The following is a 16,616-nucleotide window of genomic DNA, read 5'->3' as shown; positions in this document are numbered from 1 at the left end:
CTAAAACATCATGCATATTTAAACAAATATACACATAGCGACGTGTGTATCTACAAAATATTACGATTCATATTTACATAAAATTTAGTAGTATGTGTATCATCTCATTGAGATTCTACTGCAAATATGAGTAATTGGAAAACCTTAAGGACATAAAGTTCGGCTATATTGTTATTTTCTGTTTCTTTCATTCACAATTTATATCTAAAAACCCTGCTCTTCAAATAGATTTTGTTTGGTTACGAGAACTTCTCCCGATTTCGAACATCAAAGTGTTAAACGAATCAGGCGTGTAATAAAATCTACATATACTTATATGGAAAGTCAATAGCGCCTAGCAAGCTTCAGCTAGATCAAAAAGATACATATACACACCTAATCAGGAAAAATCAAGCCTGTAGAATCGTTCATTAAGTACCAATTCAGATGGAGATCTCTTACTCTGAGGGTTTACCTTAGCGTCGAGTTCTTGTTCTTTTGCCCTGTGTCGATTCAAACTGTATTTCTCTTCGTGCCTATCGCCGACAACTTGAAAACGCTCGACTTAGCTTAACTGCCTGTGTGAAGGGTTATCGACGGGGTGCTTTGTTTGTTGATATCTCCCAACAAATGAGAGTATTTAGCCTTCAATTAAACTTGAAGAGAAAAGCTGAACATATATATTTATTGAATGACAAACAATGCAGAGCGAAGCTTTATACCGTAAAACGGGGGACGAATTTCGTTCAGTTCACCACAAGCTGTGTAAGCTATTTAATCCGGAACAGGTGCGAGAAGAATTGACATTTGGTGAAACCGTCATGCTGACAAACTGGTAATTGATCCAAAACGTTCATTAAGAACACCTTCTTTTATTGACTGTATTGAACATTGTTGCGTATTTTCTCAGTTAACTTTAAATTTTAAAAAAAGCAGAAAAAATATAATGAGAAAAATACCACAGTCAATGGTGAAATAGTTGTTTTTTATTCGCCAAAATCAATGAGACCCTTTAGTATAATGCTCTCTTCTATAGACAGGCGATAGATATTATAATACTGGCCAGAGCACAGGCTTGGTTAAACAACACACCGTGTTTAATTTGCGTCTGCAAATATCTCTGTATTTTTTTCTATAAGCAAATAAAAATTATGTGAAGATAAATATTTAATTTTAACGGTGTATCAATTTATACATTTTCAAAGTAATAATCCTAAATTTCAATGCATCTAAATCGGGTCTATTGTACCCAAAGAATCGCGAATTTACTTTATCTCCTTGTATTTGATCTAACGCCAAGTAGTAGTGCGTCACTGCAGTACAATACATACCACCGTCTGGTATCGCCCCACATTACCGGATATTCTTCTGACGTATAAAACTACCTCCTTGTAAAAGAGCTCCAGGAAGTTGAAGCCTCGAGCATGCCAACGAAGACTTACAAGAAGATACCGCGTTACTGTCTCACAATTTTGATTGCATCTCCTTGATCGACAAGACAAAATTAAAGACAAAATTAATGATACGGAAAGATACTTTGATCTACAGTTTCCAACCGTATAATTCATCCATCGAACCATCTCTTATATTTTTATACATCTCTTTGTAATCGTAGCGTTTTCCTTGAAATAAGGCTTCTCCGTGTGTGTCATTATGGAAGTTTATTAAATGTTTTCAAATCTCAAAACAACTCGATGACGAAAGATTTGAATTTGCATACACAGTTTGTTTCATTTCGAATCTAGAAAAACACCTGCATATAACAAATATACACTTGTAATAAGTCTAGTGGACGCACAGAGCCAATTTATTACTAATGGGATGCATTTTAGCTCTTGTAAACGTATATAATATATGTGTAAACACTATGATCGTCCAGGTATTCTAATACTAAACTAATGTGAAAGGAATATCGTTTGTAAGTGTAAATCATGATAATAAGTACAATTCCGCAAACATATACCTTGCATGATGCTTGAACGTCAAACCCCAAAATGAAAACCATGTAAAAGAACCGGGACAAGGATTTCTCAGAAAAATAGAGTTATGTAATTTACACAGTTGCTGGTCATGTTGACGTTTGTGAACATCAATATTCACTGATAATAGAGTTTATATTCGGAGCAATTAAGTGAAAACATCAAAACTATCAAACGACGGTCCACATACATAGGCTTAATCAGTATAAATCATCAGAGGCCACTAAAACTATAGTAGTTCGTTGTATTATCAAATCCATGTTGTGAATTTACTTCCTATTTAACATTTATGTCTTTGTCGTTGCATCGTCAATTATTTCTTTTCAATGAAAATGGTGAATAAAGAAATAATACTGATGACTGTTTTCCATCGCTATATTAACATTACATCTGTTTACAAGAATAAGGTCACAGTGTCATAAAAACAAAAATTCGAAATAAGTCAAATATTTCAGTTAATTAAAACAGAAAATCCTCCAATAAATCTTCCTCTCACGGCAACACCTTAACATCTTCACTATTTTAGTTGGAAATGGAGAAGCTATAATCATCTAAGCCAAACCGATTGGGATTTCGATTGTCTCAGAAAATTACTCTTCGATTGTAAATGTACATGTGCGTTTTTTACATCGATACCAACATTTCGACATTTGTCAAAAAAAAACACGGAAGCTTTACCTTAATAGTACAAAGGTTAAAATATTGTAATGATATATCTTTAGTTGTAAATTTGAGCACTTTGGGAAAGAAGTCGGTTCCACCCTGATATGAGAGTATAATATGGGGAATTGTACCTATGATTAGGGATCCCTTAATCACATACATACAATCAGGGGCTCGTTAAATTGGTTGGGAGGGGCTGGGATTTGCTCTGCAATTGAAGTCTAATATTTGGATAATAATATCGTATTTGTGCGAGTGTTGTATTATACATGTTAGTTGTAGTGAGTGTATAAAGAGGGGCGTGCTAACTGAGTAGGAGGGTACAAAACACAGGCAAGGGGTCCACATACGCATTGTACGCCTCGACACAATCGCCGTAAATGGAAACATTAGATGTCTTCCTACTGATGAAAAAGAAAGTATTTAATCGGTAAATAAATGGGGATAGTTACAAAGAGCTCATTGAAGCACAGGTGTTTCACTGTAGGGAAATACTTCATCATTATCGAGCAGAGTTTTTTTTTCCTATGTCGATTTATTTCAAACCACTTTAAGAGTGTATTATACGTACCGTGTTAATTAAAGCAAGGCAGAAATACATCTTGGTATACCCAGGATAGAGGGCGGGCTACACGCACACCAGATAAAAGAGTTTTCGTCTGCCCAAAGAAAGCCTGTGAGAAACACTAATGTGAAAGAAATAAAATAAAGATTAAAATGTCAAGAAATTTTATTTTTCACTTAACAAATTTGATAATCCTGTGATATGTCGGACTGTAATTCAATGATGATTTGAAACATTCAAATCTCGTATTATTCTTCACCATATTACTGCATCAGCTACACAAGAATACAAAGATATGATGTAAAAAGATGATATTATGGATTGTCACATACCATAAAGTACCGAAACTAAATACAAACATCTTTTTCAAGAACTGTATTTGTGTTGGAATCGACTTTTTGGAACGTTTCAATGATCTACTTCACGTATAAGGAGACAGCCTTATGCCATGTACTTATGTTCTTAAAGACCTAACGAAGAATGAAATGACCCGCATGTCTTTAAGGCAGCAATTAAAAACTTTGAATTGGTGCTTCAATATATCTAGGCATAAAATTGAAAATGAAATACTAAATTTGTGAACTGAAAACATGAGGAACAGTTGCTGTGGATACGAACGTGATTCCGTGATGTTTGAATCGTGTGGAAAATTTGAAACAGACATAATCGGGAATGGTCTGAAAGGGTTCCCTATTGAAGTGGATATGGTAAGAATGGGTAATATCTCTACAACATTAAAAACTTTAAGGCGATACATTTCCTGAGAATGGTGTACTTGGTGTGTACATGCAATTTGGGAGACTCATGGTGTATAGTTATATCACAGTCCCCCACCCTACCTCTCGACTCACAGACAACCGGACACAACAAACAGCGATCTTACATTATTATTGTAAACAAGTCGTAATCACGACTTCATCCACTCTAGGTAACAGTCTTCAGGCAGCATGGCGGACAAGGCAACACGCGACCGTTATTGGTGGAGCTATTACTTATCGTCCGCAGGCTTTTGGAGATTTACACGAATCTACCTCGAGTACCGCTGGATATCGTTGTTGTATAAATAAGTTTATTTAAGATTATGGTAATGGAATTATACCGTTGACAGTCTATGAAATTTCATATGCGCGGATAAAACTGAGAGACATTTTGGGTGCAAATAAAACGATTACAGTGACAGTAGGGATTAGGTATTCTGCCCACTGATCCCCCCGTGTACTGACTTCTGCCATAATAGTTGGCTGGCGGGATCATCAGACTTTCCCGCTCGTACACGCTCTACCGTCTGCTAAGATAAACTTTGCCCTCCATTCCGTTCGGCCAAAGTCGTATCCCGTCTAAATCCGCTCCGTGTGAATACTATTGTTTTATCTGTCCGGGTAAATACATCCCTACCCACCTCCTGCCATTTCTGTATTTGGTTTATTATTAGTTAAAGATAGCTTAGATAAGGTGAACTTTAAAATAAATAAAAACAGTGCGCCCTTATGATATAGCCTTCCTTTGATATTATTGACTTGAGGAAGCTGTTTTACATACAAATTACTAAAAACACTTATTTCTTACCTTTTAGTGTTCTTTAATATCGATTGTATGTCCTAAAAAACAAGAACATACCAACATAATAATAATCCAATCTCAAATTCAATGAAACTATAGGCAAAATATGAACAAAGAAAGATGTATACAGAGACTCTTGGGCAATAAGACCAGGTGTGCCTGTAGAGTGAGCATCTTCTGTTTCATCGACGTCACCTGTCGTGTAAACCTTGGTCAATCCAAGTAAGTAATGTAAGTAATGAACTCCTAAGCTGAGCAAGAATATAATGACAACATTTTATCGCTGGTAGCTGCTTTATCAACACCGACCCAAGTGTCTTTCTATCGTCAGTAGTACTATCAAAGTTTCAGCATAACTGTGATACTGTGTAAATGTTTTCCAGAAAGGAAATCGTATGAAGTGTACATATATGATGAGATTTGCTTAATTTTGAGCATCCACTCGTAAAAGAGGCAGAAGTATCTTCTATGAAAACTTTCTATACAATATACCGTCAAAGTAGAAAACGTCTTCATCATAGTGTTGAGAGAGCAAGGTTTGAAAAAAGGAAACAATTCCGGTCACTCACGTATACAGCTCTGATTTCTACTGGACGAAAAACACTAGTAAACACTACGACAATACTACTAACATACCAGTGTTAACTAACTGTTCACTGGGCTTACTGAGTATTTTTCATACCAGGCTATAACGGTCGAAGAGAACGTCAGAGCTGGTAACAACGTTTTTGCTATGTCCTCAATTACGTTATGTATATATCAAAATGTCTTTAAATAGCAAGTAATAAATTGTCCAACTTATCAGAAATTTTCTGAAGAAGTTCAACCAAGGACCTGAAAGGTTCTCCTTCAGTCACTTACATAAATCTTAGGTTACAATCAACAAGAACAGCTTAACAACACGATTTCATTTTCCGTATTGTAATTTTTCCTTGTAAATAGTAAAATGTTTTGTTTCCTCCATCTATGTTGTTGACATGCCACATATGATTCGATGTTCAACAGGTTGACCCAATGTGACAATTTCAGTGACAATCAACTGCTGACGGACAAGCTTACAACGACTGGGATATATGGAGGGAAATGGTCCCATCTCATTGATTCAGTAATTTATGTCCTGTTTCTGTGTATTTATTTAGGGAAAAAAACCTTGCTCAGGTTTGCAATTTGCGAAGGTATGTCGTGATTTTAATGTCGCAAATTATTTTCACGGGCAAATCAAATGGTGAGTTATACCTCGAATGAATTAGAACTTGTGTTTACATATTACAAATGTCTCACAGCAACATTACCTTTGAAAAATAAAACAGGAGGTAAATTATGGTTAAATCATATACATTTGTATGTATAAAATGTTGTAAATGCTGTAAAACGTACGGCACCTTACACATAATGTAAATGTGTTTCATGATTTGATGATTTTCACATCATCCCCCGAGTAGTTGATATTGGGGATTAGATTCAGTTCAATACTTTAATTATATTTTCAATTAAAATAGCGTTTAACCTGGTGTGTTTGCTGTAATTTATAGACCAATAGTAAGAGTGTGACAAGGTCGCTGTCACTATAGTTACGAAAAACGCACTAATATCAATGCTCACAATTATTAAACACAAATCCTGATTAGATAAAGAGTTCAATGCTTTACATTGTCAAGTCATCTGAAGGTAGGCATTTCCATGGCACAAACTTTGGTAGTTTTACTAAAAGCTTGAAACAAAAAAGATGCTTTACATGGATAGCATAATACAATCAATTGCTTTCTAATTATTTCACTTTCATTTTTTTCATATTCCCACCAATCATTCCATCTTCAAAAAGAGCAGAAAACAGGACACCCAAATAGAATAACCTTAACAGCGCTCAATCGAGCTAACGCCAGTCAGAATTAATCAGAAAACACAGTCTATCCAGTTTAATTTGAGATATTCAATCAGTGTATGTAATTGAGCCATGACACAGAAAGTAAATATTTATGACAAGTGTATACTCAGTTGTTTTTTTTTTTTTTTTTTTTTTATTATTATTATTATTTATTTTGTTCTGGGTAGAAAAACATTAAAAAATAATTTAAAGATAATTCTTACTATTTAAAAAAATATAGCATTTTTGGCATTTATAAAGGACTCTTTTCTTTGGCGATTTCGTAAAACAATGCATTGGCCAATTAAACGAGATATTACAAAATGAGGGCAATTTTATCATATTTGGAAGAAAACAAAATAAAAATACCAATGAAAATGCTTGTTTTATAGAGGATTGAATTATTTCATTGTAAAAACGGTATGTTTATAGTAGTTTTCTGTGTGGATAGTTACGTGACGTTATTGTGATTTTGGTATCGGTGTTATGTAATATATCTTTTGTTATAAACTACAGTCATTCTGCTAAAGGAAGGATGATGTTTAATATTAAGGGTTTTCTTATTATCATTATTGTAAGAAATGTATCTGAAATTCTATATTCAATTCACTCAGCAGCTCATACGACAAACAAAGATAAAGTAACACAAAAAGTCTCTGTGTAAACCAAACAACAGGATTTTCGTTAATTTCCTTAAGCATGCAGTGATATACTGTTACTTTCCTTAAGCATGCAGTGATATACTGTTACTTTCCTTAAGCATGCAGTGATATACTGTTACTTTCCTTAAGCATGCAGTGATATACTGTAACTTTCCTTAAGCATGCAGTGATATACTGTAACTTTCCATAAGCATGCAGTGATATACTGTAACTTTCCTTAAGCATGCAGTGATATACTGTTACTTTCTTTAAGCATGCAGTGATATACTGTAACTTTCCTTAAGCATGCAGTGATATACTGTAACTTTCCTTAGGCAGTGATATACTGTTTCTTTCCTTAAGCAAGCAGTGATATGCTGTTACTTTCTTAAATGTGCAGAGGTTGTAGATCTATCCTGTGTGCTAATCATGGATTTGATAATGAATAACAAACAGACTTGTTAAGTTTAACTACAATATTTAATTAATACATAGAATATGACGCTCAATATGCATTCAGACATCAATAGAAAATGCGTTTTCTTTTATAAGTTAAGATCATTACAAAATACGCTGTATTGAGGATTTAAACGTCATTTCATCAACCTTGCTGAATCATGTCACAGTCAAACATCAGGGTGACGTGATAAATAATGGACGGGCTCGAGATGAACCAGTACGGATGGGGGCCTACCAGTGTCACATAACTGTAATATATGTGTTCGATTCTCAGTTTAAACGGAAATATGTCGATTTGTAAACATATTCATATTTGTTCGTAGTTGAGTCCCATCGTTAAAATTCCGATTCTAGTTTGTCATTTATCTAGTAGACGAGACTGGGCCATTCCCAGTGTACTCTCCGTCAATATACACGGGAAGTAGTAGATAGACCTGAGAATGAGCTGTGTTTTATACACTGGTTAACAAACATCCATACATATTTATAACACCCATAAATGTTTATTGAGATTGACAGGAATTTATTAGCTAAAAGCAAATTTATTTAGAGGGACTGTGCTAGGTCCGATGGATTTACACGTTTACAACACTGGTTTACGAGCTCCTGTTCGCTGTCAGCTGCCATGTGTACACCATTCGAATATCTCACAAATGAAGTTTTTTTTTACTTTTGAAGAATCCAGTGATACCATGAAAATTACAAAAGCCCATGAGAATTCAGTGACAACCCATGAAATAGCACAAATAGTATGTAATTATTTGTTGTCAAGTTTCTTAAATCAGAAACGAAGAATTCATTCCAAAATATTACGAATTGTTCCGTCACCATGTTCTACCATTTAGAATGTACGGAGATGAGCCCAAACTACTTCCAGTCATACCTGAAGGCTGATAATGCAGGTTTTGATGAATACCTCCATTGAGAGTTGGGTGTGAGTTCGGGCCACAGTGAGCCGATAAAGGTGGTGTGTTTAGGGAATGAGAGTTCTGCAGAGATTTAGTGCTGGAGCTATGATGTGACGTTGAATGATGTCCACCGGAAGTTGTTACCTGAGATGAAGCACTGACGCGCGAAGTTGCCATGGAATTTTGCTGTGACGACTGCTGAACGTGCGTTGAAGTTTGCGTGTCACCGGAAGTGGAACACGACTTGCCGTCTTTGATTAAGACAGGCACTGCCACCCGCCTAGGTGAGGACTGGGTGGGGTGAGAGTTCTGAGTCTGTTGTCCGGGTGAGGACTGTTGCGATGACGCAGAGGGGGAGCTGGCGGGAGACTGGGGGTCGTGCTTGTCTTTGTCTTTGATTTGACGTTTGCACTTGTAACGGTGATTCTGGAACCAAATTTTCACTTGTGTTGGAGTCAGATTTATCATACTGGCCAGATGTTCACGTTCAGGGGCCGACAGATACTTTTGCTGTTTAAATCTCCTCTCTAGCTCGTAGACCTGGGCTTGTGAGAAAAGCACGCGTCTCTTTCGCCGCTGAGTGATGGGGAACTGGATTCCTTGGGGCTTACTGTGCTCGAACCCACTGAGGGCTGACATATTGACATGGTTCATGTTCATTCCAGACGGCATTGGGGACATAGCACATGAGCTTGGGCCGTTGATGAGTCTGGACACTGGAAAATACAATAATGTATTTATAATGACCTAGATTAGATTTCACTCACGCAATAACATGACATAAACGTATTTGGGGTTTATTTTCTTTTCTTTTTTTATACTTGTTCCTTTTTTAAATAAAAATATCTAATTGATTTAAACGCTATTTCCTTTTCCATTTATGAGAGAGAAAGAGAGAGAGAGACAGAGAGAGGGAGAGACAGAGAGAGAGAGACAGAGAGAGAGAGAGAGGAATTTAAACACACACCAATATTCCCAGTAGTGTTCTACCCATTGTCGTTTCCATAGTTTTATATCGTACCGTTATTACAGCCTTTGATGAAGTCGTATCAAATGATCTATAAATCCGATTATTTCAAACAGTAAAAATCCTAAAAAAAAAAACAACTACACTACAACTTTCATGTCACAAACAGTTTTACAGTACTTCTATGGTAATTTCCGTGTACACTTTATATATATCTTGTACAGCAATTGTTCTATTAATGTTTCATTTTTTATGATTTAAAAATCGATGAAAATGAAGGAAATGTATGTGCCGATTTTAAAAAATTGGATTTGATTTACATATTACATAAATGAAATGAAAATTAGGACAATATATATCACTTGTTAATATTCTCATATAACTAGCAACATTGCAACAACGCTGCTGTTACTGTTTGTGCATCAAATTCAGGTCCTTTATGTTACGGGTAGATACATTATTACGTCAAAATGGCGTGTAAAATATATACATCAAAAGAGGTCCCTAATTTTAACTGTAAAATATAGTTTATAAATCAAACGAGATCCTTAATATTACAGGAAAAATATAGTTTATAAATCAAATGAGGTCCTTATTATTACAGGTAAAATATAGTTTATACATCAAATGAGGTCCTTAATATTACAGGTAAAATGTATTTTATACATCAAATCAGGTCCTTAATATTACATATCAAATATCTTGATATATCAAATGAGGTCCTTAATATTACAGGTAAAATGTATTTTATACATCAAATTAGGTCCTTAATATTACAGGTAAAATATCTTGATATATCAAACGAGATCCTTAATATTACAGGTAAAATATCTTGATACATCAAACGAGATCCTTAATATTACAGGTAAAATATGGTTTATACATCAAATGAGGTCCTTAATATTACAGGTAAAATATTTTTATATATCAAATGAGGTCCTTAATATTACAGATTATATATGGTTTATACATCAAATGAGGTCCTTAATATTACAGGTAAAATATCTTTATATATCAAATGAGGTCCTTAATATTACAGATAAAATGTATTTTATACATCAAATGAGGTCCTTAATATTACAGATAAAATGTATTTTATACATCAAATGAGGTCCTCAATATTACAGGTAAAATGTATCTTATACATCAAATGAGGTCCTTAATATTACAGGTAAAATATCTTAATATATCAAATGAGGTCCTTAATATAACAGTTAAAATGTATTTTATACATCAAATTAGGTCCTCAATATTACAGGTAAAATGTATCTTATACATCAAATGAGGTCCTTAATATTACAGGTAAAATATCTTAATATATCAAATGAGGTCCTTAATATAACAGTTAAAATGTATTTTATACATCAAATTAGGTCCTTAATATTACAGATAAAATATCTTTATATATTAAATGAGATCCTTAATATTACAGATAAAATATCTTTATATATCAAATGAGGTCCTTAATATTACAGATAAAATGTATTTTATACATCAAATGAGGTCCTTAATATTACAGATAAAATATCTTTATATATCAAATGAGGTCCTTAATATTACAGATAAAATGTATTTTATATATCAAATGAGGTCCTTAATATTACAGACAAAATGTATTTTATACATCAAATGAGGTCCTTAATATTACAGGTAAAATATGGTTTATACATCAAATGAGGTCCTTAATATTACAGATAATATATCTTTATATATCAAATGAGGTCCTTAATATTACAGGTAAAATGTATTTTATACATCAAATGAGGTCCTTAATATTACAGATAAAATATCTTTATATATCAAATGAGGTCCTTAATATTACAGGTAAAATGTATTTTATACATCAAATGAGATCCTTAATATTATAGATAAAATATCTTTATACATCAAATGAGATCCTTAATATTACAGGTAAAATATGGTTTATAAATCAAATGAGGTCCTTAATATTACAGATAAAATGTATTTTATGCATCAAATGAGGTCCTTAATATTACAGATAATATATCTTTATACATCAAATGAGGTCCTTAATATTACCGGTAAAATATGGTTTAGACATCAAATGAGGTCCTTAATATTACAGATAAAATATCTTTATATATCAAATGAGGTCCTTAATATAACAGATAAAATGTATTTTATACATCAAATGAGGTCCTCAATATTACAGGTAAAATGTATTTTATACATCAAATGAGGTCCTTAATATTACAGGTAAAATATCTTTATATATCAAATGAGGTCCTTAATATTACTTGTAAAATACGTTTATACATCAAATGAGGTCCTTAATATTACAGGTAAAATGTATTTTATACATCAAATGAGATCCTTAATATTACAGGTAAAATGTATCTTATACATCAAATGAGGTCCTCAATATTACAGGTAAAATGTATCTTATACATCAAATGAGGTCCTTAATATCACCGGTAAAACATCTGTGATGTGCATACAAATTTTCAATATTATTGCATGTATCATTTTATCATTGTATGATATAGGTGAATTTTTCAATTTTATTACAAAAATTGTCATCATTATCGTTAGTTTAATTTGGAGACACGTGTATTATTCTATCTTTAGTATGATATTAATAGGGATGTTTCCATGAAGGTATTTTTTAACTTGCCAAAATAGAACCAGTATACTTTCCTCACAGTGATGGTAAATGGTTTAGAATTTTTGGTTTTATTTCTGCCAAACACACTAATAATTCCCGCTTGTCTTACTACCAGCAACACATTCGGTCATATTGAAGTTTATGGGTTATAAACTTATATATCAACCCCAGATCATCTGTATTTTATGATACGACCAAGTTATTGGTATATTTATTTAGAGATATCAGAAGATTGTGAGCATTTAAAGTGTTGTATTTTTTTTTTTTTTTACCCAGTTCCAGTATCGAGAGAGTGACGCTACACCCAGAACGTACACTTGTCTGAAACAGCTTTGAGTGTAAAAACCGTCAGTATTGACACAAAACTGCAAATACTTGTAACCATACCCGTCTACTGATCACATTAATCCAACATCTACCATTACAATTTAAACATCGGGACGGTGCACTCTTATGTCGGGTACAACCCAGACGTTCGTCAATATCAGATGTAAAGATTTTTTGTTGGGTTCCACTTGTAAACGATTTTAAACCTAAACAAGTCCATGATAGTGAAATCAATTGCGCAACGGAGCTCATCAATAAGAGTCACTAAAGTCAACATTACCTCAATACCACAGAAAAAAATCGATACTTTATGAAAAAGAATTAAAGAAAATAAAGTTCTTCCATGACCCTAGATATAATCAAACGGTTGATTATAATAGCTTGTCGATTCGTGTTTTATTCTCAATATTACAGATATTATATTTTCTGAATTAATATAATTCAAAGGGATTTTCAATCATTTTCTCTATTATATTTCAACATTGTTTCAAAAATAAAATCTCCGTTTATTATTTATTTAGAATCAAAAGATGACATATATTTCTGAAAACAAAATTTTGTAAATAATTTTTGTTACATTCGCAAATTTTCAAAATTCTGCAAAACTAGTAGATTTGAATATAATTATCTCCAGACTGTGTGAATACTTATACTGATATTCAAAAAATAATACGTGTCCAGAAATGAGATTATTTGTTAGTAACTTAATATAATATATACTAATTTGCATGTACAAGGCAATTCTGTTTGTAGTCGGCACTGAATTGATAGAAGGTATATACTTTTTTTCCCCTTCTGTTCTTTCTGTCTTCTTATCTTCTACTCCTTTGACAAAAATATTTAAAATTGCAATTTTACGCCTACGAATTACATCTTTTCATGCTTATAGTATAAATATGTGTCACGTGCAGTATATTTATTATTTGTAATTTATTGATGGAGAAGAGTTCATAAGTTGCTAGAACTTGTCTGTGATCCAATTATTTGTTTCTGATAATAAAATATGTTTAAATAGTAATTACATAAATAAATGCCATTGATGTTTCATGTTTTTGTAACTACTGTGAAAATATTATAATATGATTTATGCTGGAAATCTCTCTATAGATCTATTATTGATGTTGACTAGCGACATATGTTAATAAACATCACAGCAAATAAATAGCGCTAGATTCCTTCCCTTTCCGGGTACAATGTTATCATTTCTATGAACGATCAGTGATGTTTCGTCTATAAAGAAATTGTTTAAATGTTTTGGGTAAGTATGTGAGTAAGGATGTAGGATACAGTTGTTTTTTATTAGTTCATGATTTAATTCTAAACTTCAAAATAGGATTAGGGAGGTAAACGCGTTATAAGGTAAAAGTGGTGAAACCTGACCTTATAATATGTCACTTTGATTTTTAGAAGTAGAAAATCTTACCAATGTTTCTTGTTTCTAGCTTATTACCATAAGAAAACAAGAAGATTAAAACGTATATTGGTATATGTATATTACATTGAAAAAAATAGTCTTTACAATTTCGAGGAAAAGCTTAGAAATTCCGTCATTGCCGATTACAATTTTGCATAATATTCGGAGTATGTTTAACAATAATACACTCGGAAATTTGTTATTAGAAATCCTAGGAATAACCTAAACTATCCGTCGAATTATTTAACTGATTCTTATACAATACACATTAAATTCGTCACATCTATCATTCCAAAAATTTGTGTTTTAAGCTCTACCTAATGAACCTCATCCTAAAAATGCTTGCGTGATTAAAATTATTCGTATAATTAGCTTAGATGAACACCAAAGTGAGAGATTTTTTTTATAAAACTAGTCAATATTGTAATAACAAGTTTCTACGGACACTTCCGATACTCCAGGCTAGGATTTACTTGGTCAAGCGAGTACTGGACACCTGTGTCTAGCCGGGTAAAAACCACAACAGGTAAAATGTTGTAAACGTATACCCGTTCTACTTCAGGTGTGTTAATGCCAACAAGAAAAATAAACGTAAGATATTTCACATTTCGTCTGTTATTGAGACTACACGTTGTAACAGAATTCGTACTCAGTTTTTTCAGGGTAAGTAAGCAGTAATAATTTACTGTTAAATCCTGCTAAAAAATACATTATCATATATCTAACAACTGTCTTGTAATGATTAGGGCCCGTAGTTTATAATCTAGAGCGAACATTAAGTGGTCAACTTAAGCCTATATCCGTTTAAAATAAGATCATAATAAATATAAAATCACATGGCAGCATTATCTAATGATAACGTATCAAGCCTTTGTTTGAACAACTCTGATAAAATATGTCTCTGATAAAACTCGAGGAGTTTTCAGAATCTCAACTGTCAAGCGGACATTGTTGAACGAGTTTAATATATATTGGTTTCGGACAGGCCTGGAGAGAAAAACATACTCAAAAAAGCACTTGTCGATAGAATGCCAGACTTTCAAACAAGACAATTTAGGTTCCAAGCAAGTCTCCTAGGGTTATTGAATCTCTATATTTTTCCGTTATTATTACCCTATTCAAAGCACTTTTATCTCTCGCTAAAGCTTGTCAACAACTATCCAACTTTCTTAAAACGTTTCATCTTGGTTGCACTTAAGAGGGGCTGACCGTTCTTAGCCAATCCTAAGTACCATTGCTGTGACGATGATATTTCGCCGATGTCCTATACCAAATACAATGACCCTTAATTACTGGTACTTACGTGTAAATCCAGCGTCCCTGTTATTGCTATACCATGAAGCACTAGACGTCCGCGGGTCTCCGTATCCAAAGTCCGGGGCATTGCAGTACTGCGGTGGGAAGCTTGGTGTGTGATGGGACAGGGGAGGCACATATCCCGTGTGGTAGGGGTTGGTGGCACTCATGCTGCCCATCTGATGGGTTGGGTGTTGGGTGTGGTTCCTGTAGGGGGTAAGCGGAGGGATGTTCGCCTCGATAGTTGTCCTCTTGTAAGTCTCCTCGATAGGACTTAGAATGTCTGTTACTGAAAACGGTGTTGTGTGCGGCCGTGGACTGAGGGACATAACGTATGTCAGGACGTAATTCTGACTTCCACTTTGGGTTTTTGCAAGCCCTTCAGAGCTACTTTATTGTGTGAAGGACCAATCTCGTCGGTCAAACACATCATACCGATTGTGTACCTTTCATTCTTAACAAATTATGATTCAAAGACGGATTGCGCATGCGCAGGGCGGCGTTCACTATTGACACACAATCGTTAAGTCCCACCTTTCCGATTAAAAGGGGAGGAGACAAGTCTTTCGTCAATAAATGCGATGGTTTATCTCTCACTGTCACTGTATCGCCTCCCAACTGCCGCACCCCCGGGGATGCCTGACAGCCGTCACTGCCTCACACGGTAGAACACATGCTGATCGGTGTAGTATTTACCTCTATGACATGTTAATCAACTTTGTTTACCTGTGTACTGTCTTAATTCATTATTAAAGTTTACGGCCCAACAGCCTATCATAACCCGTGTCAAACGCTACTACTGATTTTAAATCCCGTTCATGGGCGGAGTTAGTCCAAGTTGCGCATTCACGCTTAAAAAACACAATAGACACATTAGCAGACCAAGAGTTTATAGAGATAAAGCGATACAGTTGAAGTTAATGATAACTTAATGCACTGACAACTGATATTTCCTTCATTACTATCCCCGTGTTAAGAGTCGCTGAAAATATTTAATATTGGGGGTTTTTTTTAACATTCTCCGATTGTTTAGTTCTCATATACATTGTGTTATGGTCAGTTAGATTCTTCGTTGTTGATAATGATATTCGTTTATATTAATACAATATAACTGGGGAATGGGATAGAAAGAGCGGAGGGGGAGGGGAGAGGGGGAGGGATTTTCAATATCACAATAAAAAACAGAATACATCTGACTGAAAGTTACGGGTGATAACAAAACTAAACACATTTTTTATAAAAAATAATCATTATTATATTCATATATCCATGCTTTTATAAACAGCTACCATTCCATCATAAACGTGTTTATTACTGTGCATTTGGATAATTGCTATATACTTTATATGTACCCATGTAAATTATGTA

General features: G+C 33.9%; 1 protein-coding gene across 1 annotated transcript; it reads right to left on the bottom strand.

The window, feature by feature from the left end:
- Nucleotides 1-8,534: 8,534 nt before the first annotated feature.
- Nucleotides 8,535-15,577, bottom strand: LOC132557150 (homeobox protein Nkx-2.1-like). Its single transcript, XM_060221641.1, has 2 exons — nt 15,256-15,577; nt 8,535-9,334 (listed from the first exon to the last, which is right to left on the bottom strand). The coding sequence occupies exons 1-2, from the start codon at nt 15,575-15,577 to the stop codon at nt 8,535-8,537; spliced, it is 1,122 nt and encodes a 373-aa protein (XP_060077624.1).
- Between the last annotated feature and the right edge of the window lie 1,039 nt (nt 15,578-16,616).

This window comes from Ylistrum balloti, unplaced genomic scaffold, assembly GCF_031769215.1.
Source record: "Ylistrum balloti isolate Yb309-2 unplaced genomic scaffold, AGI_CSIRO_Ybal_v1 Utg370632, whole genome shotgun sequence".
NCBI lineage: Eukaryota > Metazoa > Mollusca > Bivalvia > Pectinida > Pectinidae > Ylistrum > Ylistrum balloti.
The sequence above is the reverse complement of the archived record's forward strand: the minus strand, read 5'-3'. Positions and strand labels throughout refer to the sequence as shown.